We start from the raw sequence: 27,284 nt of genomic DNA on the forward strand, positions 1-27,284 counted from the left end.
TGCAGAGGTTGGGGGAAAGCCGTTTAAAGCAGGTCCGAAGGGCCTCGGTTCCACCCACCAGACAGCAGGGTCGACTGCCCAGGACCCTGAGCCCAGTCCCAGATTGACAGACGGACAGATGTTCCTCCGCCAGCTGATTGCTCTCCTGAGCCTGCTCAGTGGGGCCCACTTGCCCACAGGCTTTGGGAGGCCCGGACCCCAGGGGCCCCCATCTCGGCTCTGGGCTGCCACCAATGACACCCGGGCTCTGGGCCGAGGGGTCCCAGCCTCCCAGGTACAATCCTCTGCCCTCAGCAGCTGGAAGGCCTTCTTGGGCCTGCAGAAAACTGGCAGAGGTAGTCTGCAGCAGGGGCAGGAAGCGGCCCCCACCATGTCTCTGCCCCTGGACCCGCACGAAGTGACCCGGGAGAGGTGCAAGGCTGTGCCGTTCACCCAGGTGAGGGTGGCAGGGGGAGAGGAGGGCCGAGCTTCAGCACTGGCGGACAGCACAGACTGTGGTCCTGCACAGATCTGGGTCCGGCCTCGCACCCTCCACCTAAACATCTCTTATCCTGTTTCCTCCCTTAGAAGATGAGGCCTAAGCCTTTCCTACCCAACCATGCAGTTACTTCCATCCTGGTCTCCCGCCCTTCTATGGCTGCCTTCTCCCCCAGGCCTATTTTTCCATTTGGTGGCCAGAGGGCACCTGTGAATACCTGAGTCAGATTTCCTCCTTCTTCCGCTTAGAGCCCTCCACGGCTCCCACTCCAGTCAGAGCAAAGCCATGTCCCTCCCGGGGCCCACAAGGCCCTGTCACCTCCCCGACCTCGCCTCCTCCTGCTCTTCTCCTCACCTACTACACTCCTGCCACACCAGCCACCTTGCTTTTCTCCGGACACACCAATGCTACATCTACCTCAGGGCCTTTGCACTGGCTGCTCCCTTTGCCTCTGCCATTCCACTCCCCCACCCCCAGATATTCTGTGGCTCCTTCTCTTCCCTCCTTCAGGTTTTTTCTCAGACACAATTTAAAGATGCAACACCTTTCACCTGTTCCTTCTTTCCTGCTTTATTTCTCACTGTAGTACACCTCATCGCCTAACATGTAAAACTGATTTTGTGGTTGCATTTATCATGTCTCCCTCACTAGGATGTCTTCTCCAGCAGAGCACGGATTATTATTATGCCTTGTTCACTTCTGTATCCCCATCGCCAGGCCTGTGAACAGAGCCAGGCACGCGGTGGGCACTCAGTGTTTGTTGAATGAATGAGTGATTAAATGAATAATAGTGCCTGCCTCCTAAGGGCTATTGGGCATCAGAACGAGACAGATATGGTTATGGGCATTCAGTCAGTGCTCTTTAAGAGCTGTGGGAATTCACGCCATGTGTTTATAACCCGGGCTTTGGTGCTCCGTGTACCTGGCTTCAAGTTAACTGATGACTTCTGTGTGACCCAGGGGAAGTGGCTTCCCTTCTCTGAGCCTCGTTTCCTATCTTGGCAAAACAGACTTAATGACAGATGTGAATGCACGCAAGGTGTTTGGAACGATGCCCCGCAGGGTGTCAGTTCCCAAGCCCCCTTGGCTCATTATTCATTCAGCAAACTTTCGCCGAAGGTGATACGGTGGTGATTGCATGGCCTGGGGCCAGTTACCTTGCCCTGAATTGTGCCCCAGTTGCCCCGCACAGCCACGCACGCTGTGCCCAGCAGAGGGGACCCCTGGCCTGGGATCCAGCTGTGTACCCTCTCCCAGAGCGGCAACTGCCCCGGGGTGGCACAGAGGTGTTCTCGGGGCCAGCAGCCCCTTTGGCAGCTGTGTGGACTTAGGTGAGGGACTACTCCGAGCCTCGGGTTCCCTCATCAGTAAATGAGGACAATAATGGCCCCAGCTTGTAGCATTGTGGGAGGAGAGAGTTCACCTAAGGTGAGTAGCATGGGTCCCGGCATGGTGTTAGTGTTCAGTCAGTAAGTGTTAGCTTTTGCTATGATGCACCTGCTGGGGTTACAGCCATAAACAAGGGAGAGAAAGTCCCAGTCCCCAGGCAGCTTGTATTCTAGGAGAGGAACATTAAAAGAAGAGACACAACTATAAATTACTACGAGCCCCAGGAAAAAGACCACCAGGGGGGTGACATTTCCCTTGGGGACGCCTCTGAGAAAAGATGCGTTGGGATGAACTCAGGTGGAGGGCACAGCAAGGGCAATGGACCAGTGGACCAGAGGTGGGCATGGTGCTGTGTCGGAACAGGGAAGAGGCCGGGGTGGCTGGGGCAGGATGACTGAGGAGGACGGGGCTCGCAGGGCGGCAGGAACACAGGGTTTAAGCAGAGAAGTTGGGGCGAGTTGATAGAGCCACTTACTTGGAGGGGACCAGAGGAGGAATTTTTTTTTTTTTGAGAGAAAGAAAGAGTGCAAGTGAGCGAGGGGCAGAGAGAGAGAGAGAGGGAGAGAGAGAAGCGGGGCTCACCTGAACCAGGGCTCGAGCTCACCCGACGCGGGACTCGAACTCACAAACCTCGAGATCATGACCTGAGCTGAAGGCAGATGCTTAACGACTGAGCCACCCAGGGGCCCCCATAGGGGGGGACTTTTACTGAACGCTTACTGTGTGCTAGGCAAGAGGCTAGGGCTTTCTGTCTAATCCCCACCAGTTTCCTGTAATGCTAGCCCTTTCTGCAATCCCTTATCCCGAGAGGTGCCTCCTTCATCATCATCTCCTGCTCAGGAGGAGCGGCCCTTCCCTGTATTAATCCTTTCTGTTGAAAGGGTAGATTGGGGCACCAAACGAGGCTCGAGGGTTCGAGCCCCACATCCGGCTCCTGTGCTGACAGCTCAGAGCCCGGAGCGTGCTTCAGATTCTGTGTCTCCCCTCTCTTTCTGCCTCTCCCCCGCTCACGCTCTGTCTCTCAAAAATAAACAAACATTAACAACAACAACAACAACAACAACAACAACAACAAAAAGGGTAGGTTGATTTCTCTTTTTCCTGGTTGAACTTCCATAATTTCACAGGTAAAGAAACAGGACCAGAGAGGCTGGGTAGCTTGCCCCAATTCACACAGCCAGCCGATGGCAGTCAGGATTTGAACCTGGCCTCTCGAGGTGGGGAGGGAGTGGATGGGAGATCATTCTCACCATCCTGGCCCCACACTCCACTGATCTCCCTGTCCCAGGTGATCTCCCAGCCCGGCTGCACGGCAGTTCACCTCCGAAACCACCTCTGCTTTGGCCACTGCTCGTCCCTCTACGTCCCCGGCTTGGACCCCACCCCGCTCGTCCTTTGCAACAGCTGTGTGCCCACTCGAAAACGCTGGACACCCGTGGTCCTGTGGTGTCGGGCGAGCGGCCCCGGCTCCCGTCGACGGATGAAGACGTCTGCTGTGCTGGTTGAAGGGTGTCAGTGCAGCCCGAAGGCGTGATCTGAGCATGACGGAGGGACACGCAAATGTGCACATCTTGGGGAGACGGGGGCAGACGCGCCCAGAAAGATGCCAACCTGGATCATGTACGCTGGGTCAAGAGACTAGGGACACAGGGACAGCCTGACAGGTCTCCAGCATCCCTGCCCTGCTCCCAGGGACACCAGGCACGTCCCCAGCTGTGGGGCTGGGCCGCTCATAATCATAGCACTCAGTTTACCAGGCCCTGCGCTAAGCGTTTGACACACGCTGACTTACGTCATCCCCGGAGCAGCCCAATGAGATGGGGGTTAGTATCGCCCTATTTTACAGAGAAGGAAACTGAGGTTCTAAGAGGCAAAGCCACTCGCTCACGTCCCACAGCAGTAAGTGGCAGGTCCGGCATTCGAATCCTGGACAGTGTGGCACCCAACGTTGACCCCTAGGCTGGACATCCTCTCCTAGAATGAAAGACACGCTCCCAGCTACAGGGAGGACAGATGGTCCCACACGGACCAGGAGACACAGGGATGACCCCGTCCTAGGGACCCCCCCCCAAGAAACCAAGACAGGGAGGCAGACATAGCTGCTGGGGGAGACTTGGGCCCCCCCCAAGTCAGAGGCAGGACCCCTGTGATCCCAGCGCCCCTCCTGCCCCGCTCCCTTAAGTTTCCACACAGCCCCACGCACAGTGTGGTATTGAACAGGAACCATAAAGGTTGGCCAAACCCAGTTGTGCGTGTGTGCGTGTGTGCATGTGTGTGTGTGTGTGTGTGTTCCTCCAACTGGGGCTCCCTGGGAACGGGTGGCCCTGTGTTGGGGTGTGGGCGTCAGGGGTGCTCCCTCCTTAGCTGGGCACAGGGTCTGCAGCGCATGAGGGCAGCCTGGCTCGGGCGGCTGGAACCGGGGCCCTGGCAGATGGGCTCGTCTGGCACAGACGTGGGGACATGTGGCGCTGTCAGGGCTGACTCCAAATGCCCCCCGGAGCGTGGGGCGGGGTGGGGGGGGGGCGGCCAGGCCCCTCTCAGCCCTCTTCCTGCCTCAGGAAGGAAGGCCCCAGGTGAGGGGAGCAGAAGGAGGGGACCCGAGGAAACAGATGGGCCAGCAGGGCGTGGGAGCCTGCGACCTCTGACCCTACAGGCCTGCACAGAGGGGTGGGAACGGGCCAGGCGGCCAGCTCCCAAGGCCCTGCTTCAAGGGCCCCGGGTGGGGGGCAGGGTCACCAGGGGCCCACAGGGGGCGCACTCTCCCCCCCTCCCTCCAGGCTTCTGTGCCAAACCCCAGGCAGAGTCCGAGCGGGCAGCTCAGCCCTGGCACCGCGGGCACCCCTCGCTCTGGCAGGCACGAGGCGCCTGATTCCCCCCCTTCAGCTGTGCCCACCTCCTGCCAGCCGGGGAGCCAGCTGGGAGCCTTGGTGCCAGGGGGCCCCCGGAGTCCCTGCCCCCTCCTGGGCAGTGCCAGCCGGCCCCCGCCCCCCCAGGCCCAGTAATGGGTGGGTAATGAGTGCTGGGGGAGCGGGGGAGGGGCGAGGGATGCAGGTGCCACAGGCGCTGGCACGGGGGCCGCTAATCAGGTTTGCCAGCGCCATCTGTCACCGCGCGAGCATCTGGGGCTCAAGGTGACCCTGTCACCCTCAGTTACAATTATGAGTTTGGCATCTGTATTAAAGCCCGCCAGCCGGCCGGGCAGGGGAGGGCTGGGGTGGGCACGGGGGTGCACGACAAGCCCTGTCCCGGGGGTCCCGTTCCCAGGGGCTGCATGGCTGCCAAGGCACGGGGCTTCTCCATGCTTGGGGGAGCGCGTGTGTGTGTGTGTGTGCGCGTGTGTGGACAGCCTCCACAATTCTGTGAGCGTGTCTGGACGCGGAGCACAACACCCTGGGGGTCCTGGGTTTTTGTGGATCTCTGGGTATGGTGGCTGTGTGTCTGAGCCTGGTGGGATGGGTGGGGGCTGGGGGTGGCGCTGAGGCTGTATGGGTGCGAGGGCCCCCATGCGTCCACGCGCTGGGGAGAGGAGCCTATGGCGGTTCTTTTCTTTAGGTTGTGTCACGCTGTGTGTGGTGTTGTGCCTGTGATGGTCACGGGCTGTGTGTTTTGGGGCGCGGGGTCTGTAAGATCCTGTTGAAGTGTGTGTGTGTCAACACACGGGGACAGCAGCTGGGAGGGGCTCTGCGGGGTCACCGCAGGGCCCGTCTCCTGTGCCTTCAGAGCGTCCTCGCCCTCGACAACCTCTGTGGCCCAGGGTCTAGTGTGGGGGGCTTGGGGAAGGCAGGAGTCGGCTCTCAGGAGGATTCTGGGCTCTGGGTTCTTGGATCTGGATTCCGGGTCCTTGGCTTTAGATTCTGGAAGATAGGATTTTTGGATTCTAGATTCTGGGCATTCGGACCTGGATTTTAAATTCTGGGAACTGAGTTCTTGGATCTGGTAGCTGGGAATCCAGCTTTGGATTTTGGATTCTGAGACCGTGATCTGGATTTCAAGCTCTGAATTCTCGTTCTGGGTTCCCGCTTCTGGACCCTGATGTGCTCTCCAGGCTCTGGGCTGAGCCTGGGCCTGTCCTCTCTGCCCTTCTATTCAGCCTGGGCCATCGGGCCGCCCACCGTCTCCCCACGTGATGGGTGCAGAGACCACACATGGCCACCAGGGGCCACCCTTGGTCCAGGTTTGGGCCAAGTTGACCCAGCTAGCCCGGAGTAGGGGAACACCCTGGCCTGGCTTGACCCAGCCCTTTGAGGCAGAGTGGGGTGGGGCTTTGCTTCCGTCCCTTTCCTTCCCAACCTCCACTGATGACAGATGTCTGTATGTCAAACATGGAGAACTGGACCCAGCAGCCCCACAGACCCCCAATCTGGACTAGGGGACAGGGAGCCAGTCAGTGAGTCAGACCAGGGGGAAGGCACATGTGTGTCTGTGAAGGTGTCAATGAATGTAGGGAGACATGTGTAGGTGTGAAGGAGCACTCTGTCTCTAGGGTAGGCACATATGACAGCGTTTCCTGGAGTGTGAGCCTGTGGGGTGATGTGTGGCTTAGGACCACATGTCTGGTAGGGTCCTTGCACGATGGTGCATCTATGGAACTATATGTGTCACTGTCGCACTGATGGCGGGCAGGATTCCTGTCATGGGTGTGTCTGGCCGTAACCATGACTGTGAGTGTCTCTGGGTGACTGTGGGCATGTTCGTAGGTGTCACTGTGTCTGTGACGGTGTCTGGGGCGGCGTCCCCAAGGACTGGATCTTTGTGTTGATGGTGTCTTGTAGCGGGTGTGTATAGATGTGCAGAACACAGGTTTGCCTTCTGAGAGCGTCAGGCAGGGGAAGGCGAGTCCTCTAGAAGGGAATGGAAAAAAAAAAAAATAATAAAGGGAGTGGAGAAGGGACTGAGGTGGGTGGGACCAGAGACCCTCGGAGGGTTCCCCTTTATTTCCTTCCTGGGTCTCTCTGACCCTCCGTCTGGCTGGCTCCCCCATTCGGCATCTCCGACTTTGCCTGGGGGGTCTTGGTCCTCTGCCTCCTCCCGTTGCCAGGCAAGGCGCCGGGCACAGTGGGCCTCTGTTTCCCACCCAGCCTTCGTCTTCCATCTCGATCCCCTCCTCTGCCTCTCCGTGGCCCTCTTCCTCTGTCCGTCCTTCCTCGGTTGTGCACGTCTTTCCATCTCGCAGGTCTCTCCAGATCATCTCTCTGTCTCTCCGCATATGTCTCTCCCTCGTCTCTTCTAAGTGTCTTTCTTTTCCCCTCTACGGCTCTGTCTGTCTCTCCCTACCTCTTGTCTCTCCCTGTCTCTCCATCTCTGTCTTTCCCCGCCCTGTCTCCCGGTCTCTGCCGGACCGGGTGGGTCCGGGTGGGTCCTGGACAGCCCGGCCCGGGCGCCGCGACGAACAATGCCCCATTCACGCGGCCCGTCGGCGCCATGGCAACGCGCCCGCCCCGCCCTCCCCGCGCGCGGGCCGCGCGTGCCAAGAGGATGCCATGGTTACGTCAGGCGCGTGCCCGTCCCGCGCGCCTCCGCCCCGCGCGCTCTTGAAGGGACCAGACCAGCAGGGGGCGCCCTGCCGCAGCCTCTGACGGGAGTCAGGAGGGGCCGTCCTCCACGGGGCCTTCAGGAACTCAGTGCCTCAGTTTCCCCTTCTTTAAAACGGCAGTGGTGCGCAGAGTGAGATTGCAGTGGGTGCGTGCGTGTGTGTGTGTGTGTGTGTGAGAGAGAGAGAGCGAGAGGGAGAGAAAGTGAGAGAGAGAGAGAGAAAGAGCGAGATGGCCCATGAAGTTGCCGTTTGGGGATGGTTGTGTGTCTGCGAGTTTGCATTTGAAAGTCAGCGGGACTATACATGTATGAACGTGTGGGTCCATGTTTGCACGCTTATGTGCGTGTTTTTGTGGGAAGGAGCTTGCGGTTTGGAGGTGATTGCATGTGTGTGTGTGTGTGTGTGTTTTATATGTGTGATAAACACCTGTGTGTGATAGTGTCTATGCAGTGTGGGGGTGATGGTGTCTCTGTGTGTTTGTGGTTGTGTGAATGCGTACCCCTGTGTTTGCATGACGCGCGTGTGTGTGTGTGTGTTGGACGGCTGTGTTGTTGGGTGTGGTTTTGAGTTTGTGGGATTGTTGCTTGTGTGTCTGGGGGTCTGGTTCACAGGTTTGTGTGTGTGTGTGTGTGTGTGTGTAGAACCGGGGCTGAGCTCTGAGGACTGCCGGGGCTTGGCTGAGCCCCCCCCCCCCCCCCCGTCACCTGGGGGCCTCCTGGCACAGAAGGGGGTGCCCAGCTGCTTGGGACCTCCGACTCCCCACGGGTTCAGGACTGCCCCAGCTGATGAATATTCATGAACTGGGGGGGGGGGCTGACACCCACTGCCTACAGCTGAGAGTCCATTAGGCCCCTGGCTTTCCACACACTGGCTGCAGCAGAGTCGGGGGGGGGGGGGTGCCAGGGTGGGCCTGTGCCTGTCTCCACGACTTGGGAAGCTGGGGGGTGTATCCTGGTGACTATCGTGGGGGCCATGTCAGAACGCTTGGCTGCCGGGTGGGACAGCTAAGGGGCTGTCTCAATGTTGTGACAGGCACCGGGGAGAGAGACTGTTGGATGACAGGATGTTCTTGTAACAGTGGTGGCGGCTGTCACCCACCGTTTCTTTGTAGCTCTGTCCGGGGACTCTGGGTGTTGTGCGGCGACGTGAGATGTGTGCCCGTCACCTGCAATAGCGAGGCCTTGAGTGTATGTCTCCGGAGGGTCTTTGAGCAGCTCTGCAGGGGCCCCTACCTGCTGGCCGTCTGCTCTGTGACACTGTGACGGGGGGGGTATGTTGTCGTGTTGTCAGAGGGACTGGTTTGCTTCAAGCGCTGATTGAGGGACAGCTGTGCGCCACACCCTGGGGACGAAGTGATCGTTCTGCTTCCCTTCCGCGTGGGGGGGGGGGGCGGGGGCGGTGACTCCGCGTGGCCACGTGGCTACCGCAGCTGCAGGGGGGACCCGGCCGAGTATGTCAGTGCGCCTCTGCTGGTCAGCGTGACACTGGTGCAGGGTGAGGGTCAGCATGCCAGGCTAGCCGTGAGGACGCACGAGACCACGTGGCTAACGGCGCGTGTGACCAGAATTGTTTGAGGGCGTGATGGTGTCTCTGCGTGTAGCAGCGTGGCTGAGGGTGTGACAGACAGTGTCGCTGGTTGAAGGTGTGACAGCATAACTATGTGTGACAGCATGTGTGACAGTGTGGTTGTGTGTGACAGTGTGACTGAGGATGAGATAGCGTGGCTGTGTGTGTGGCTGTGCGATCGAAGGTGTGACAGTGACGCTGTGTGTGTGACAAGTGTGTGTGATGACACGAGCCAAGGGGCTGTGACTGCCCCACCCCCATCCCCAGGCTGCGACAGGGAGCCCGGCTACACTGTCACCCACGACTACACGGTCACATCCTCAGCCACGCTGTCACAGACAGCCTTGCTGTCATACCTTCGCGCTGGACCAAGGGGCCTCATGGCGGGAGACGGGCAGCCGCCCAGGCTGGGGACGCACGTGGGCCTGAGGCAGGGACACCTGGAGATACAACCACTCGCTCATCCGTCTTCTGCGTGCAGGCTGGGTTTGGGGAGCGGCCCGCAGAGGCAGTGGGGACGGGTGCGGGGAGGGCTCCTCCGGTCTGGGGGACTCCAGCCTGGGTCCTGGTGTGTGGCTGGGTGGCCCCTGAGGCTTGGCTAGGGACACGGTGCAGCCAGCCTCACCCCCCCCCCCCCATACCGACTCCCTGGGTCAGCTGGGCGGTGGCAGCATACAGAGGCCCCATTCAGGAGCCCGGGCTCGGTTTCCAGGGCGGGCGGGGTGGGTCTCCTGCCGGCTGCAAATGAAACGTTTCCCCAATTCCTTCCCTTTGCCTGCAGATGAGTAGATGAGTGCTGGCCACAGGAGGCCTTGCTGCCCACCCTTCCTCGGCCCCGGCCAGGCTGTGCCACCAGGGGCGCGTGGGAATATGCGCCTGTGGGCCTTGCGTGCAGCTGTGGGCTGGCCTGTATGTTCCCATTTGTGACTTAGGAGTGTGTGCGTGTGTGCGTGTGCGTGTTTGGGTGTTGGCGCGACCAGCTATCTGTGTGTGTGACCATTTGTGATCACAGGCGATCTTGTGTCTCTGGGTGTCCATGCGTCTGTATGTATGTGATCTCTGTACCTTTGTGTGACTTTGCGCGTGCCACCTCCGTGGATGATTTTGAGAGGATCGGCGTGGATGACCGCATGGGCTTGTCCCGTACGGGATTTGGGGGCCCTACGTGACTTTGTGTAACTGGGCTCAGGGTGACTGACTCTGGGAGTCTGTACAGCTCTGGCTGCCTATGTCTGAGTGTGTCTTTGTGTCTTGGCAAGTTGTGTGGGTTTCGGTCTCTGTGGGGGTCTCTGTGATGGTGAGAGCGTTCCTGGTGTTTTTCTGTGGATGGATCTGGGAAGGTCTGGTGGGATTCTCTGTGTGGCTCTGTGTGCGTTTGTGGGTCTGTGTGTGATCACGGCGTTTTGGATGTCCTCCCCCAGAGGGGGAGGGTCCGCATCTCTGTGCGTCTGAGTATGCCCGTGTGTCTCTGGGATTCTCTCACGTGAGAGCCGTGGTCCCGGGTGCCTGGCCAGGTGTGAGTGCCTTGGGAGCCAGGCCCGTAATACCTCAGGCTCAGACCCCACCCATCAGGGGCTCCCAGCCCGGGGTGAGGGCAGCGAGCACAATGCCAGAACCCCGGGTTTGGGGCGCGGACCATGCCTGCCAGGCTGGGCAGGGGAGACGTCAGGCCCTCTTGGAGAGTGGGGATCCCTAGTGCTGTCGGGAAGGCCTAGAGCACCCCTCTCCCTGACCCTGGCCACACCTATAGACTGGCTTTTCACTTATCCTGTGGGCCAGATGTCTTCCCGCCTCCCCCAGGAGGCCTGCCCAGCTGTCTCGGAGCCCAGCGGTGCCCGGCCCCGCCTTCAGTGGCCCGGGGCATGGCCGCCAGAGCCCAGATGTTTCAGTGCCCTCCCCTCCACCAACCCCCAGCGCCCTGGCCAGGTAATGCCGTCGGCCTGGTTCCCGATCCTCCCTCCTCCTCGTTACTCCACACACCTGCATTGTAAGAACACACCTGCTGCCAGCTGCAGCCAGGTGGGCAGTCCCGGCAGGGAGGAATGCGGGGGATTCCAGCTGCGGCATCCCAGCTGTGCCCAGCCCCCTGGCAGTGCCCTCCTCCCCCGAGAATTCTCGAAGGCCAGGTGTGCCCTGAGACCCGGGCTCTGTGGGGGAGGGGGTGGGGGGCACGGGTGCCCTGTAGAGCCCCCCCCCCCCTCCTTTGCCTCACAAAAATCCTCCCAGCTGGCAGCTGTGGAGCGGGGAGCAGAGCGGATGTGTGCGTGCATATGTGTGGGTGGGTGTGGGTACAGGGTGGGGGGTGTCGCGGGAGGTGGGGAGGTGGTCTCAGCGTGGGGAGAATTCTGAGGGCGGACGTGCACGAACACGGGGGCGAGTATTTGTGTGAACACGACTGGATGTAGTTTGTGACTGCAGAAGGAAGCGGGTGCGGGGAGGTGCCCACGGTGGTGCGAGAGTGTGTGTAAACGGGAGAATGGGTATTGTGTGTTTATGAATGGCGAGAGGGGTGTTGTGTGTGTATCTGGATGTTGGATTTGTGTGTCTGTCTGTGTGTGTGTGTAAATGGAAGGATGGATGTCCTGTGTATGTGTGTGTGTGTGTGTGTGTGTGTATGTGTGTGTGTGTATGGATATTGTGTATGTTTGTGTGCGTCTGGATGGATGGGGGGGTAGGCTTCTGAGGGGCGTGGCCCTTTGTGGCCATTTGCAGAGGGGCAAGGAGGGTCTGCCTGGCTCTCAGGATGCCCCAAGCCTCCAGCTATATTAAAAGTCCCAGACACCCCAACCCTCTCAATTTCTTCCCTGAGCCGTTAAGGCCCCAGGCCCCCTTGATCTCTAAATCCCTTTCCGGTCTCTTCTTTCAGCCCCTCACAGCCCCCACCCCCACCCCGGTCCCCCATGCATCATGCAGCCGGCCCCTTCTCTCCAAACCATTGCTCATGACCCCCCCCCCCCCGCCCCTGCATTCCTCCTGCAGCGGTGAGGAGCAGGCAGCAATGGCCCTGAAACTTTAAACGGTGTTAAAAGTTTCTGTTTACGAGAAGCCCTTGAATTTTTAAGGACGTATCGATTCCCTCTGCCACGGCCTCGCGCCGCCAGTGGCTGCGGCACAGCGGGCGAGGCCATGTGGGACCCGCAGGATTCTAGGGACGGAGCCCCCACAGCGCCGAATGACTGCCACACGTACCAGACGCACCCTCGGGCGCACAGAGCCCCCCTCCGTGACACATCACACACACACTCCCGCAGATCCTCATCACCGCCCCAGACCCACAGAGACCACCCCACAGAAGCACACGCCTAATAACGCCCGTTAACACTTTCCGCCACACGGACCCTGATCACAGACAGATTCGCTGGGACCCTCGCCCACCTGCCCGCTTGGTGGCACATACTCTGGGACACACAGACTCACATCCCTGCCACGTTACACACAAGTTCATCCCACACACTGACACTTTCTGACGGAAAGATCCCCAGAGCTGGCATACACAGCGCGGGCAGCTTGAAACACACGTGTCTGTTCACCCAGTACTTTCTGTCCAACCCAGACCCCGTCTACACCTAACTCCCCCTGGAATGTCAGCCCTCTGAGGGCAGGCTCTTTTGTCCTGTTCCCCATGATGTCCCCAGCGCTTGGCACAGGGTTTGGCAGACGCGCACCCTCTCTGGCTCGCAGACACCCCCCAGCCTCCCCCCCCCACCCCCGCCACCGAGAGACCTACCACTACGTAACACAGGGCCACGCAGAGAGACTCCTGGACGTTCACTGACCTGTGTCTCTTTTCCCCCAGAGAACACCCAGACCTGAGGACACAAGTCTAGTCACCCTGCCTCAGTGATGTAATGCGACCAGAAGTACACCCCCCTCAGGTGTGCTCGCTCGCTCTCTCTCTCTCTCTCACATGCACACTCTTGTGCCTGCTTTCTGGGACCCAATGGGCGCAGCCATGGTAGCCCCCACACAGCCAGCCCTGCACAAACATACACAGACACACACAGACACACACCTGGGCACCAACGCCCCTCCAGCAGACAATGCATGGCTTAGAATTGCCACAGCTTCTTGGCCCGGGAGGGCAAGAAGGTGTTGGCTGCACCTGGCAGCAGGAGAGAGCTTTGTCTCAGCAGGAGCTGCCCAGGGGCTGCAGGCACCGCCTCCCCGCCCACCTTGGGGGTCACCTAAGGGCTCCCCCTGCCCCCACACTCGGGTCCTCAGCACCAACTTCTGCCTCCATTCCTTTCTGCTCTGGAAAGGAGGGGTCAGCGGCCTGCATGAGAGACTGGTCTCATGGTGGGGGGGGGTGTGACACATGTCTATGCCCATTTCTGTCCCTGCGGGTTGGGCTCTATGGCACTTGCTAGATCTGTGTATGTCCATGATCAGATCCAAGTACGTGTGTGTGTGTGTGTGTGTTTGTGTAGTGTCATAAGGGTGGGGTGTGGGAGGGGCCTGGTTGTATGTATGTCATACCCGTGTTCGTGGCTGGGTGATCCTCTGAAGGACGACTGGTCAGTGTGCCCAAGGCCCAAGGGGACATCTGGGCACCAGGTGTGTGCTATGTATGTCCCTGTGTGGTTGTGACTGCCAGTGTCTGTGTCAGTGACACCTCGTATGTCTTTGTATCAGGGTCAGTGTGCTCCTTCCCTGGGTCATTAGGCATGTGTGTCCAGGTATCTGATGGCGTAGGTTTGCACGAGAGCGTGTTACCACATTTCCCCTTAAGTAGTGTCGTTCTGCGTGCCCGGCTGTGTCCTCTGCAATGCCACAGCTGCCAAGATGTTTTGGTGTGGCTTTGTGTGTGCCTTTGGGTGTCTATGTATAGGAGCTGTGTGTCTGGAGTGCGTCAGAGTGTGGTTGTGTGATGATGCCTGTCAGTGTGTCAGTGTGAATACGTATGTGCCAGCATGCGCTGGTGTGTGTGTCTTCGTGTGGATCGGTGTGTGTCCATGTGAGGCCCTTGCTGGCACGTCTAAACGTGGTTCGTAACTGGAACGCCGGTGTGCAGGTTATCATCATGTGATGGTGGGCCTGGGTGCCCGTCAGCGTGTGGGTCGTGGGCTGGTGTGCGGGGGCGTGTGTCCATGCCGTGTGTGTGTGTGTGTGTGTGTGTGTGTGTGTGTGTGTAGGGGTCTGTGTGTGCTCGGTTGTTGGAACGTGGAACGTGTGGCAATGCGTTCTGTACGTGACATGTGTGGCGGGGTCCGAACCCTGCTGTGTGTCAGCATGTGTCTGCGATGGAACGCGAGCCAGCACGTGTCGGGGTGGCTGTGTCGGTGTGCGCCCCCGCGCGCGCGTGTGTGTGCATGTGTGCGTGTGTGCGTGTGAGAGTGTGTGTGTGTATGTGTGTGTGCGCGCCGGCCGCCGCTCCCCCGCCCTGCCCGCCCCTCCCCGCGCCCCTCCTCCCGCCCGCGCCGCCCGCCCGCTCCCTCTCCCCGGAGTGCGCCGCTTCCAAACTTTGTCTAAACTTTCACTTTCACAGCGCGGCGGCGGCGGCGGCGTTGGCGGCGGCGGCGGGCGAGGGTGACCGGCCGAGCGGCGGCGGCATGGAGTAGACGCGCAGCGGCGGCGGCAGCAGCGGACGCGAGAGGCAGCGGCGAGCGCGGCGGCGGCGGCGGCGGCGGCGGCGGCGGCGGCCCCGGAGCCGGCGGGGCCGAGCCTGCGAGCGGCGAGCGCGGGGCCGCGGGCCGGGCGGGCGCAGCGCGGCGGAGGCCGGAGGAGCCGAGCCGGAGCCGGAGCCCGAGCGCGGCCGCCGCCTGCCGGGCCTCCCCTCGCCGCGGCCGGCCGCCGCGCTCCCGCCCGGGCGCCCAGCTATGTACTCCCCGTACTGCCTCACCCAGGTACCGGCCGCCGCCCCTGGGCGACCGGGGAGGGGAGCGGGCGCAGGAGGCCGGCGGGCGGGCGGGCGGGCGGCCGGAGGGGGCGCGCGGCGGCCGGGGTGGCGGGGGGGGGGGGGGGGGGGGAGTGAGCCTGCGGGCGGCCGAGGGGTGCAAGCCGTGCTGTGGGCAGTCCCGGCACGCCTGCGGGCGTCACGGTGCGCGTGCGACCCTGGCCACCGGGCGGACTCCTGTTGGGGGCTCTGGGGGTGGCCGGCTGCGTGCGTGGCGCTGCCCCTGGAGCGCGGAGCGGGAGTGCGTGTGTGTGTGTGTGTGTGTGTGTGTGCGCGCGCGCGCTCGACTGGGGTGCGGTGGACTCCCGCCGACCTGTGGGCGACTGTGCTGTGCACCCGGGCAGCGTGGCCACTGGCAGTGGTTGCGGGGGTGACAGAGTGGCAGGGGGGTGGTCCCGAGGGCGCAGAGCGGGGACTGGGTCCCGCGGCGCTCTCTGGGGCGGGCGCAGCTTTTCCCGAGGGTGGCAGCGGCCGGCATGCGTGGCGGCGGCCCCTGCGTGCAGCCGGGGTGCCCGGGGCCGGCCGAGCGGCCCGGGCGTCGCCCCAAAGTCTTTGTTCAGGCCTCACATGGGAGCGGGGCTAAGAAAATGGCGGGGCTCCCAAATTTCGGAGGGTTAGGGGAGGGGAGGGAGGGACGGGCGCGCTGCCAGCCGGGGCCGCGCCTCTCGGCCGACCCTGGACGTCGCAGCCGCGGCCCCCCCGCCGCCCCAAACTTTCCTCGGCGCAAACTTTCCGGCCCCAGCTACCCCGGCTGCGGCGCGGTGGACCAGGCGGGCCGGGGTGGGGGAATCCTGTCCTGCCGCCCACAGGCGGGAGGGGCGGGAGGCAACCGTGGATGCGGCCGACGGTGCTGCGGCCACGCCGTCGGGTCAGCCGCGGGCACTACAGAGCCGACCTTGGCGCGCTGCGAGAGCAGAGCGCGTCCCGCCTCCAGCGAAGTTCCCTGCGCAGCGCTCCGCGGAGGCAAAAGCGCGGGGGATGCCTGCCCTGCCGCTCCGCCTTCCCTGGGCGGTGGCCCCAGGCTCCGAGAGGGCACTAGAACTGTCCAGAGTCCCGCAGTGGCCCTGGTAGCGCTGCCTGCCGGGCCAGGCCGCTGCTGGCAACACAGACTCGGAAGAGGGGACACCTGGGGGCTGCCTAGCCCTGCCTGCCAGCAAGGCCTGCGTGTGTGAGGGGAATCTTTAGGCCGGGCCCGGGGTCCTAATTGTCTCCTCTGCCCAGCCTGAGCCTTGCCAGCCTTCTGCCAAGCGTGCCCACAGATGGGAGTGGGAGTCCAAGTGAATATGGCTGCTACCAGGTGGTGATGTGCGGCGAGGGGGCAAGAGAGCATGTCAGGGGCTGCGTGTCAGCTGTGGCCACACCATACTCCTGTATCCACAGATGCGAGTGTGTATGTGTGTGTCAGTCTTGGGGTCTGCCTGTGGCTCCTCTGGGTGGCGGTGGGCAGGCCTGCGTGGTATGGACATGTGTGTGCCCCAGAAAGCGGGTTTTCCTGTTTCGCAACTGGGTGTCGTGAGTGTTGGTGAGGTGCACGCGCACGTGTATGTATCACAGTGTGCATGCAGGTGTGGGCAGGCACTCTGGCCACTGTGTCAGTATGAGGGACCCCACCCCCCACCCCCGGCCCCCGCATCTGTGCCTCTGACTGGCCAGTCGCCCTGTCTTGGGCCGCATGACAACCCCGTCCACCCAGCGGGGTCTGAGCTGTGGCTGCCTTTGGGGCTGTGTTTGGCTGGACTGCGTGCTGGTGTTCGGGGCCTAGTGGAATCAAGACCCCATGCTCGAGTGTCTCCTCGCCCACCGGCTACACCGCCGGCACCCTGGCCTGCCCCCTGAGACCTGGCTAGGGCTTGGGCCCCTGGGAAAGAAAATGCCAGCCGATCCCCCGGTGATAAGACTAGGAAAGGGCTGGGGCACACCATGGCCGTGGGCCATGGCCAGGGCTTGACTCTATGATACCCCAGAAGGGAGCAAGGGCTCAGCTCTGTCACAGGCCTGAGTGTGCCAGGGTGGATGGGGAGGAGAGCGGGCATGGTGTCTCTGGGCTGCATCCCTCAGCTCTATGCCGGCGGCTGCTGTCAGCTGGTCAACAGGGTCTGGTCTGCCCCTCCCGACAGTCACATCTCTTGGATCCAGAGTCTCTGTTTTTACAAATCTTTCTGCTTCCATAATTTGCCCTGCCAGTCTCTGCCTTTTTCTCTGTCTCTGTCTCTATATCTGGCTTGCTCTGCCCCTTTTCTGTCTCTCTCTCTCTCTGCCTCTGTCCTTCTAGATCTTTGACTGTCCCTGTCTCTCCTTGTCTCTGTCTCTGACTTTGGTTCTGGCCCCATCTCTGCTTCTCCCCTCCCCGTGAGTCTCGGACTCTCTCTGTCTCTGTGGCCTCTCTCTCTCTCTCTCTCTCTCTCTCCCTCTCCCCCTTTTCTTTTTTTCAACCCAGAATTGGCTTCGATTTTAAAGTCAATAAATGATTGAGCAGGAACGAGCTTGGAGCAGCGGGGCCCTGGCGGGGAAAGGCACTGTGGGCGAGGGGGAAGGGCGGTGGGGGGGGGGGGAAATCTCCTTCTGGAAAAAGCATCGAAATCCAGGGCGGCTGGGCGGGGCGCTTGCTGGCGCTGCATGAGCCCACTGCAGCCGTAGGCCTGAGTCCTCGGCAGACAGGAGGGGATGGACGGATGGGACCCCCTTCCCCGGCAAATAGACACGCTCCAGAACGTGGACATACACATACGTCACCGTCGCCCCGAAAATGCGGACATAAATGACCTGCTCGTGCTGATCATCCAGACAGACACATGGACATTGACACACTTACAGACACAGGAAATGGTGGACCTGTGTTCGCTCCCACCCACAGCGCTGTGCGCGCGCGCACACACACACACACACACACACACACACACACACCCCGCCTTGTGATGGGACATGTACATCGATGTAGGCTCATGAAGACATATCCAAGAGACAGTCCGCGAGAGGCTGACTCAAGTGTGTGTCCCCCCCCCCGCACCCCACTCTCGCTCATATAGACTCGAGGACAGATAGACTCAAGGATCCGAGGGATGGACAGACACACACCTTTATGGAAGACGCAATGCTGTTGGCTCACCTTGGTGCATATATAGACCTGCATGCTTGCTGACATTTCCTGCCACACAGCCACGTGGGCAGTAGAATGTTCACAGACCCCTGTTTCTGTGCAGCTACGCACACGCTCCTTCCAGGGAAGGGGGAATGGCTGGGGTGTCCCTGAAGCCCCTGCCTCAGCTGTCTCCTTGGGTCACTGTGGCCGCCCTGCTGTCCCCATGATGCCGTTGCTCCCCTGGCACAGTGCAGCGCCCCCCTTGTATGGCACATTTTCTTCCTGTCTCCGGCCCTGCCTGCTTCATGCCCACTTCTGGGACAGGAGGTGTGCGCAGGCCGGAGCCGGCATGGGGCGGGCCATGCTGGGGGCTCCGTTAGGCTCCCTTAGATGTTTTGAGGCTGGACCAGGCCAAGCTTGGAGCCGAGGGGCATGCTGGGTTAATCTGGGGGGCTGGATGCTCCCTTCTTGCCGGCTGCTGGAGCCAGGGGTCCTGGCCGAGCCAGGAATGTCTTGTGTGGCCTCAAGGGCTCCCAGATGGAGGCTGTGGGTGCAGAGATCAAGAATTGGGCTCTTTTTTTTTTTTTTATAAGACAGCACAGGGTTTGAGCTCTGCCTCTGCATCTTCTAATCCTGTGACTTGAACCACACGATCTTCCTGGTCTGCAAAATGGGTATCTCTCAGGCTGTGGTTCGGCTTAGCACAGTGCCTGGTACGTACAAGAAATGGAATGACTTGTCATTTTGGTTATCATCGTTAAATCACCCGTAGGCCTTCCTGACTGAGGGAAAACCGCTTGAGGCGGGTGGAAGGCAGAGTGGAGTGAGTGCCTCCCAACCATAGGAGTCCAAGTGGACTGCCTGGAGGAGGAAGCAAGAGAAGAGTTTGGGAGGAGGGAAGCCGGCTCATGGCCCAGCTCCTTTCCCTTGGGTGGGGTCCTATCAGCCAGGCAGAGGGCAGCAGAGACGATGGGGCGTGGGCAGGGGGTGGCAGGGGAGAGACAAGCCACGCGCTGACTGCCCTGTGGGGACCAGATACCTTTTTGGGGACCACTGGCTGCCTTGACCCTTTCCCTGATCTTGACCTTGACCTCAACCAGGCTCACTTTGGGGCTGGGCTCTGAAGTCTTGTTCTGGAGTGTGCAGGAATGTGTGTGTACATGAGTGTCCAAATGTGAGTGGGGCGAAGAGCCTGGGGTTGGGGGTGGGTCCCGATGATGGCTTAGGGATGTCTGCGTGGCTCCAGAGCCGTTTCTGCGTTTGCACCCGAATGGCGTCACCTGGGCCCACCACGGGGATAGGATGCAAATGGGGGGGGTCCTATGTGGGCACTTGGCAGGGTCAGGCAGTCATTGCGGGTGTGTGCGGGGGGTGGGCACACAGCTGTGCCTGCTGGTGAAATTCCCCTGGTAGTGAATGTCTGACTGCTGCCTTCCATGTTCAACCTGCTGGGAGCCTGGTCTTTTCCGTCGGCTTGGTCCTTGTTTTTCTGCTCTCGAAGCACAGATTTGGGGCCCCTCACTTTCCTCCAGCTGGGCCAAGAGAGGTAGAGGAGGCACAGACACCTGCGTTTTCCTCCAACAAAGTGCTGAGGACGGGGCTCCCGTCCCCCCAAGCTGGGGTGGGGGAAAGAAGGGTGTGTGCTCATTTTCCCGTCCACAAAGCCCCAGATATGGAGGCGCAGGAGCCAGGGGGAGGGCTGTGAATGGCCAACTGGGTTCTCCCTGATCCACATGTGGTCGCTGGCGTGTTGGGCTTCAGAGCCACCATTTTGCTGCAGACGGCCATGTGGCCGCGAATGTCTGCACGGGTCCCTTTGCAAGTGTCCCCGAGTCTCCAGGTGTCCATCGTTGGGTGCTGCCTGCCTGTGTCTCCGGGGGTCATCCGAAGTTCTATCTCTGTGTATTCTGGCAGCAGTGAGGTTGAGGGTGTGTGCCCGTTGGGTGTCTGATGTCGTCTTTGTGTCGCGGTGCTGCGGTGGCATGGCATGTCCCTGTGCAACCCAATGTATCCTCTGGATGTGTGGCAAAGGTCGTATCCGTGCGCCTTACTCTGCGTGTCGACCTGTGTCAGCAACCGTGTCCGCGCCTGCGTCTCCAGGTGTCACCTCCCCCGTGGCATTTTGCGTGCTGGGCTCGTCCCTCTGACCACCAATGTGCATCTCACCACAAGGGCCCCTCTCCCTGGCCTCCCTTGGCTTTTTGGCAGCGTGCGAAATGCCCACTATGGCGGCCAGGCTAGCGGCTGGGAGCGGGCCGGCCTCTCCACGGCTTCCCATGAGGTCGGGCAGCCGTGGTGGCCCTGCTGTGGGCCCCGCCCGTGCCCCTGGCCCGGCATGGACAGAAGCCCGTTGTGTGGCGAGGTGCGGGTGTGTGTTTGGGCCGCCCACAGGCCTCCCTCTGTCTGCCGGGTGCGCATTGATCTTGGCTTCTGCCTGTGTCCGTCCTGGCCTGGCCAGCTGGGGTGTCCGGCTGTCTCTGTGGGCTGAGCCCTCCGCCCCCACTGCCCCCACAGTCAAGCCTGCCCTGAGTCCCACACCTCCTGTGCCTCCCGCTGTCCCTCAGAGGCTCTGAGAGCTCAGATTTGGAAACTGAGGGCCCCCCCTTCTTTCTCTCTCTCTCTCTCTCTCTCTCTGTCTTTCCTCCCTCTCTCCTCCCCTCCTCCCGCTCCCTCTCTCCCTCTCTCTCTCCTCCTGCCAAACGCGTCTTGGCTCTGTCTGAATATCTCTCCTCCTCGATTTTTGGCTCCAGCTCTGGGCGCGTTCACTAAAAGAAGGGCTAGCTCCCCCCTTCCCTACCCCCCCCTCCTCGCTGCCTCCCCCCTCCTGAGGAGCCCCTCTGAGAGCGGGAGTGGCCGTGTGTAGCGGCCTGGGCCCCCCAAGTGGGCTGGGCCAAGGGGGCACAGGCCTGATGGGTGAGGGGGCTGGGTGGACAGGGCCTGGCAGCCTGAGGGGGGCGGCCGCCAGGGTGACCGTGCTGCCTGGCTGGCCGGGCGGGCAGGTGGGGAGGGGTCGGGGGCATGGAGCTGGGGTGTCTGGCTTCTGGTGGGGCTGGCAGGCCTCTGTGAGGCGCAGCTGTGCCCAGAACTCTGAGCTGCGTTTGCCACCACTACCGATGTGGCTGCGCCAGCCGGGGAGGGGGAGGCGGGTGGCGGGCACTGCGGCGATCCGTAGCCAATCGGAAGCCAGGGTTGCTCTGGGGAGCTTTCCCCCTACTGGGGCCCCACCCTGAGGGGAAGCTGGGGGGTGGTGGCCAGCAGCGGGCAGGGGGCCGTGCCACCACCGCTGCTGAGGACCCTGCCCCCTTGGCCGAAAGCTCGGTGCCGGCCTTCCTGGCACCGTTCGGGCAAGGGCGGGGGTCTGTCCCCACCTGAATCTGCGGGAGCCCAGCCGGAGGAAGGGGCAGCTCAGAGGCCCACCCTACCCCCTTGACCTGAGGAGGTGGCTTTCAGCCCCGGGGGGCAGTCGGGACCTGGGGGTGGGGGTGGGGGGGCAGATCATCCGGGAGATCCCATCGAAATATTGGCTCCCGTAAAATCGTCTCGGGCGGCTTATCCTGGGCCCATCTCACACAAAGTCGCACCCCGTCACCGGCACACGCGGGCACAAAGGATCACGCCGTCACACACAGGCACAGCACACCTTCCCTGAATCGGGAGCGCACAGACACCGGCGTCCCCACACAAAGGGACTTGCCTTCAGCACGCCAACGCCTAGAGACGCCCACCACACCCGAACACGTTGGCGTGGGCGTCGCACGCAGGGACGTGCGCTTGGGCGCAGACCCGCGGCCGCGCACGGTCACACGGAGACGCGCCACGCGGCACACGGCGCAGACACACGCGCTGCTTGTTGGCAAACACACAGGGGTGTGGAGCGTCTCACGGACCCACAGACACTCGGCGAGAGGCACGTGCACGTGCCAGGCACCCAGAAACGCACGCGAGAGCCCTGATCCCCGCACCCACCCCACCCCCCAGACACACAGGAGCACATGCGCTCAGCGTGCACGTGCACACAGTGTGTTGCACACAGCAACACACCCTCAGACATGCCGTGACGCACACGCACACACTTGGCAACGTCTGGGAATACATTTGGTCATCGCACTCGGAGGGGCGTCCGCTGCCGGTGGGGGGAGGCCAGGGATGCCGCCCAACACCCCGCAGCGCCCAGGACGCCCCCACCACAAGCACCCATCCGGCCCCGATGTCACCAGCGCCGAAATGGAGACACCCAGCCCTCGTATTGTCAGACGCACGCAGTAACACACACGTGGACACAACTCACACCCACGACACACACGCGCACACACACGCACAGGAGGCTGCTGCCAGCAGCCGCACACACAGTCTTGCTCATCAGGACCCAGAGGTTGTCGCAGATGCAACACCCCCTATACATAAGCCCGGGCACAAACGGTCTGGCCGTACACAGTCCCGAATTGCCAGGTCCATGTGGCTGAGCGTCACGCCCACACAGACATTCACACCTGGCTTACACCTGGCCCTGCTTGGAAATGGTGTCTGAGAGATGACACCTGGCCTCCTCGGACCTCCCCTCTGCCTGCCTGCCCTCTGGCTGTCTTTGAGCGGCAGATTCAACCACCCTGACCTCTCCTGGTGGAATTTGGGACTCTGAATCCCTTGGGCCGGTTTGTCGCAGCCTGGGGAAGAAGCTTGGGGAGCCATATGCCTACCCTGCCCCCGGGGCACCCCCAGCCCTCCGGCCTCACGGCCCTGCTCTGACCGTCCCGCTTCTGGAAGCCATCGAGACAGTCCAGGATGGAGGCGAGGCTAATTTCTGAAACTCTTGTCCTCCGTGGGGCTGTCTCGTTACTCCTCTGGCCACGGACTCTTCATTTCTGACTCCGCAGAAAGAGACCAGAAAGATGGCTGGCAGAATTGTGCAGGGAGAGAGCATTTTCTAGGATTGTAATGACATGTCCTAAAAGCCATAGTGATTGGCTAAAGTGTGCCGTGTGTGTGCTTATTATGTTGCGCCCTGTGCTGAGTGTCTTCCCAGCTTGTCCCCGTGGAATCCTTCCACGTGAGGCAGGGGTGGCAGGGGTTAGCTGTGCCCATGTGGGTGCTAATAAGGCAGGCATTTGGGACATTTAGTCATCATCAGGGGAGTGGGGACTCGGAGCCAGTTTCCTGGGTTTGAATCCCGGCTCTGCTCTTCACTAGCTGTGTGACCTTGGACGAGTCGCTCAACCTCTCTGGGCCTCTAGTTTCCTCTCCCAGGTTATGGTAAGGATCAGAGGAGTTGACTTGTAGAACGTGCTTTCACATAGTGCTTGATGCGAAATAAGCGCTTGATTTTATAGATGAGAAGCCGAGAGACCTATCCAGCGTCAGGGTCAAGGGCTAGGAGGTGGCAGAGCCTGCGCCTCTTCTCTGGTGGCCGCCACTCTAAGTCCCACTGATGGAACAGAATCGTTCGGCAGCTTATTCTCTGGCCTTTACCAAAATTTCAGAGTGGGCCGGTACACCCCCACACTCCCATTGGAAGCTTGCCCCAGCTATCAGCCCTTGAAGCCTCCTTACCACTCTGACCCTCAGATCTTCCTCCATTCGGGGCTCTGAGTGACAGCGGCTGGTTGCCTCACCCCCCTGCACCACCACTGGCCAGGCTCGCCTTCGGTACCCTGACAATGGGCACGATGCCTTCTCCCACACCTCGCTGGGCACCCTGCTGGAGCCTGAGTGCTGGGGGTGCAGCTGGGGGCCTCTGCATTCCTTCAACAAATATTTACCAAGTACCTCTGGGTGCCAGGCCCTGTTCTAGACCCCGGGGGCTCAGCAGGGAGCAAAATCAGCAGAGGCGCCGGCCCCAGTGGGAGGGCAGACAGTGAACCTGATAAACAAGGGAGTGCCCGGTACTTGAGACAGTGACAGGTGCTAAGAGGGAAAGCACAGGTAGGGCCCACGGAAGCTCCGGGCAGCCGTGGTTTTAGCAGAGGTGATCCGGGAGGCCTCGCGGCACGGTGCTGACCTTCAACCCCACGCAGCTCTGCCACAGCTCAAGTGTGGCCTCCCAGGCCCTTTTCCCTCTCAGGGGGGACAGCCTGGAGGTCAAGGATATGTGGCTTAGCACGGATGCCCCCGCCGTCTGCCCCAAACGCGCGGCCTGTCGTCGGTGCGGCCTGAGATCACCCGTTCCCCGTGCTTGTGGCTACACCGTAGGCTGCCCCCCCAAGACCAGGAGACAAGATGGCCGGGGTTTCCCCTGCGTAGAAACTGGGCGTCGACGGGCACCCGGTGTTCTCGACCCTGCTGCTCCGAGCTGGGGGTGGGGCGGGGGCAGCTGGTGGCCCGGAGTGGCACTTCCACCTGGGCCCCTCGATTTAGCTCCCCCGGGGCGGGCCCAGTTTATTTTTACCCCAGCCCGTCACCTTGGCCATGCCAGGCCGCGCCATCTCTGTAGGGTCTTGGGGACCTGCCCACGGCTCGAGGGGACCCGGCTTTGTCTGCCGGACCTCTGATCCCCGCTGGGCCGCCGCCTTCCTCCATCCCCAAAGCTCTAGATGTGAGGGGTCCTGGGCCGGGGCCGGTGGGGTCAGCGCCGCCGGCCGGCAACCACCGTGCCCAGCCTGGTGGCGTTCGGTTTGGCGCCCTGCCTGCCCGCCACCCCCCACCCCACGCCCGGGCAGAGCCCAGCGGCTGCTGCTGCCAGTCTCCATTTCAAAGCTTGGGGTGGGGGTGGGGGAGCGTTGGGCGCCTCCCGGCCCCCTGCCTGTCCCGTGCCACCTGGGGCTTGTGCCCCCATGCCTGCTGCCTGGAAGGCCCCGGGCTGCCTTTCTCGCCGCCCCTTTGCAGCCCAGAGCTCGGCGAGGATGCCCGGCTGGCTTCCATCATCCCTGCTCGCTTCCTCCCTTGCTCGCCTGCTTGCCTGTAATGGCTCACCATTTTTGGCATCTCCTCCCCCTCCCCCTCCCCTAGGCACCAACCTCACTTCCACACCCGCCATCGCTGGCTCTCAGGCCTTCTCTGCTGCCTGGGGCTGGGACCCTGGAAATGAGAGTTTGGGAGGGCCAGGCGCGTGGGCACCAGGGGCTTTCTGGGTGCATATGTGTGTGTGTGTGTGTGTGTGTGTGTGTGTGTGTGTGTGTCTGTCTGTCTGTCTGGAGGGGGACACGTGCTCCGAGCCAGCGCGTACAACCTGCCTCAAGGCTGGCAGAGCTGGGCTGCAGAAAGGGGGCAGCACAGAAAGCGTAGACCCTCCCATTTCTAACCAGACCCAGGGACCCAGAGTCAGCCTCTGGGCCACCAGGAGATCAGGGTGGGCCTTCTTGCCAATGTCCAGGGCCTGGACTGGCAGAGGCAAGGCTTTATCTGTGGGGTGCCCAGATCCTTCCTCCCCCGCCTCCAGGTCCCCCCAGGGCTTCAAGATTCCTGCTCCTCCTCCTGGAACTTTGGGGAGGGGAACTCAGCCCCATGTTGGGCACTCATGCCCCCAGAGGGGCAAGGGACTTTGGAGGAACCGGTTTACTACCCCCCCCCCCCCCCAAGCTCGCTGCCCGGGCCTCTCTGCCTCTCTCGGCACTAAACAAAGTTTGCTAAGTAACTTCAAATGTTATTTGAGGACGGCCTGGCCTCAGCCCAAGGCGGCCCTGTGGAAACTTGTTTTTCGCTGCCGAGGCTACAAGTATCAAAGACACGCTTTCGGGGGGGGGGGGGTGCTTCGATGTCTCTCCCCCCTCTGTGGCAGGGGCTGGCCCTGAATGGACACACAGACGCACAGAGGCCCGCACCGACCGAGGGACGCATCCATCATGCGGTGTCTTGCACACGACACGCACAACAGCCGTGGACCACAGCCCATATAGCACACAAAACATACACGTCCTGACACACCGAGAGGGGGGCGGGGTTCACAGGGTGCTGCCCCCAGCCCACAGGGCCTGGGAGTTTTCCAGCCGGTGAGGTTTCTCGAAACCTGAAGTCCTGTATTCTCAGGTCTCCTGGGCATGAGCTGGTGCTCAGACAAGTCCCTTCCCCTCTCTCGGCCTCAGTTTCCCCAGCTGTAGAGGGAAGAGGTGGGCCGGGGTGGTGTGTGTTCTCGTCCCTCCGGCAGGGTTGATATAAGGAGCGAGTCCCTAAAATCAGGGTCTGATACGAGCCTAGAGTACAAGCAACGTTTTTAAGTGTTAGCGGGCATTTTTGGCAGCCCCGACCACCCCCCAAAACCTGATACGTGCCCACCGCGACTGGAGGCCCCAACCTCAAGCAGCCCCGGGTTCTCCAGGTCCCAGGGAAGAAGTGTCTGGTCTTCTCACCTTCTCCCTCCATTTCTCCCCTCCATTTCTCCCCTGGTTTTTCTTGAGCTTTCCCCAAATCCCTCCTTCTCTTGGTCTCCACCAGCCCTGCCCAGGCCTGGAGCTCAGGGAAAGGGTGGGAAACAGGCTTGGGGTCTGTGTCCCTCACTGAAGCCAGCCTGACCGGGGGGTCCTGCGCACCCTGAGATCCCCGATGGCCCTCCCGGGATCCTCTGAACCCAAGCAAGAAGCTGGGGGGGGGGCGGGAGCGGTGGGCACCCGAGTTGACCACAGCGGGTAAAGGGGAGGCTTTATCGTAGGGTCCCCCTGACCCGTCACCTACCGAGGCTCACAAGCAAAGTGGAGTCCACTGGACACAACAGAAAAGCCAAGGCCCGAGAAGACACTGGACTGACTCTCTGTGGTCCCTGAGAGCCTCCCTCTCTCACTGTCAGCCAGACCCTCACTGAGGTAGGTTTTCGGGAGTCCCCCAGTCCCAGCCCTACACACTGCCTCATCTCCACTCACAGTCGGTACCCGCAACACCCCGCCACCCGCAGTCTGTCGCGCAGTGACAGCCTGTCACAGGCACTGCCGCACACCGGCACAATCTGTCGTCCACGCACAGTCTCACACACAACCTGTCACACACACGCACACACACACAGCGGCACAGTCGCACGCACAGCCAGCCTCCCGCCATCACACCAAGCGTCACAGCTTGTCACAGCCATAGACTCCTCACAATAAAAATAACAGCTACCAACTCCAGAGCAATTATGCCTGGGCAGCAGGCGGAGTGTGTGTGTGTGTGTGTGTGTGTGTGTGTATGTGTGTGTGTGCGAGCGCGTGCGAGCGAGCGCGTGTATGCACGTGACCTCCTGTAACCCTCTCAACCTGAGGCGGCTATGAGTAACCTGTTTTACAGATGAGGAAACAGAGGCCACAAGGTCAAGTGCCAAGGTCATGGCGCTAGAAATGGGGGTGGGGGAGGAATTAGTCAGGCCCTCAGGGGCAAGCAAGGCTTAAACAGGTCACCCTGCCTTTCAACTCACTCCTATTCAGCCAGTACTCACCTTCCTGGCCCC

General features: G+C 61.5%; 2 protein-coding genes across 2 annotated transcripts in view; both read left to right on the forward strand.

Annotated features, from left to right (window-relative positions):
* The first annotated feature begins 118 nt into the window (after window positions 1–118).
* DAND5 (DAN domain BMP antagonist family member 5) lies at window positions 119–3,401 on the forward strand. The gene is made up of 2 exons (XM_019427417.2): window positions 119–436; window positions 3,156–3,401. The coding sequence occupies exons 1-2, from the start codon at window positions 119–121 to the stop codon at window positions 3,399–3,401; spliced, it is 564 nt and encodes a 187-aa protein (XP_019282962.1).
* An 11,057-nt stretch (window positions 3,402–14,458) lies between these two features.
* NFIX (nuclear factor I X) overlaps window positions 14,459–27,284 on the forward strand; it is a 98,249-nt gene continuing 85,423 nt past the window's right edge. The window contains exon 1 of the mRNA XM_053897418.1: window positions 14,459–14,809. Coding sequence (XP_053753393.1) covers window positions 14,783–14,809 — 27 coding nt within the window. The 5' untranslated portion in view covers window positions 14,459–14,782. The remainder of the gene's footprint in view (window positions 14,810–27,284) is intronic.

This window comes from Panthera pardus, unplaced genomic scaffold (assembly GCF_024362965.1).
Source record: "Panthera pardus isolate Hobbes unplaced genomic scaffold, ASM2436296v1 HiC_scaffold_8, whole genome shotgun sequence".
Taxonomy (NCBI): Eukaryota; Metazoa; Chordata; class Mammalia; order Carnivora; family Felidae; genus Panthera; species Panthera pardus.

What these genes read in the sequence shown, in the direction of transcription:
- DAND5 (XM_019427417.2), top strand. Translation starts at nt 119, where the DNA reads ATGTTCCTCCGCCAGCTGATTGCTCTCCTGAGCCTGCTCAGTGGGGCC. An exon ending in AGGCTGTGCCGTTCACCCAG is followed by an intron (nt 437 to 3,155) that starts GTGAGGGTGGCA and finishes TCCCTGTCCCAG; the next exon opens with GTGATCTCCCAGCCCGGCTG.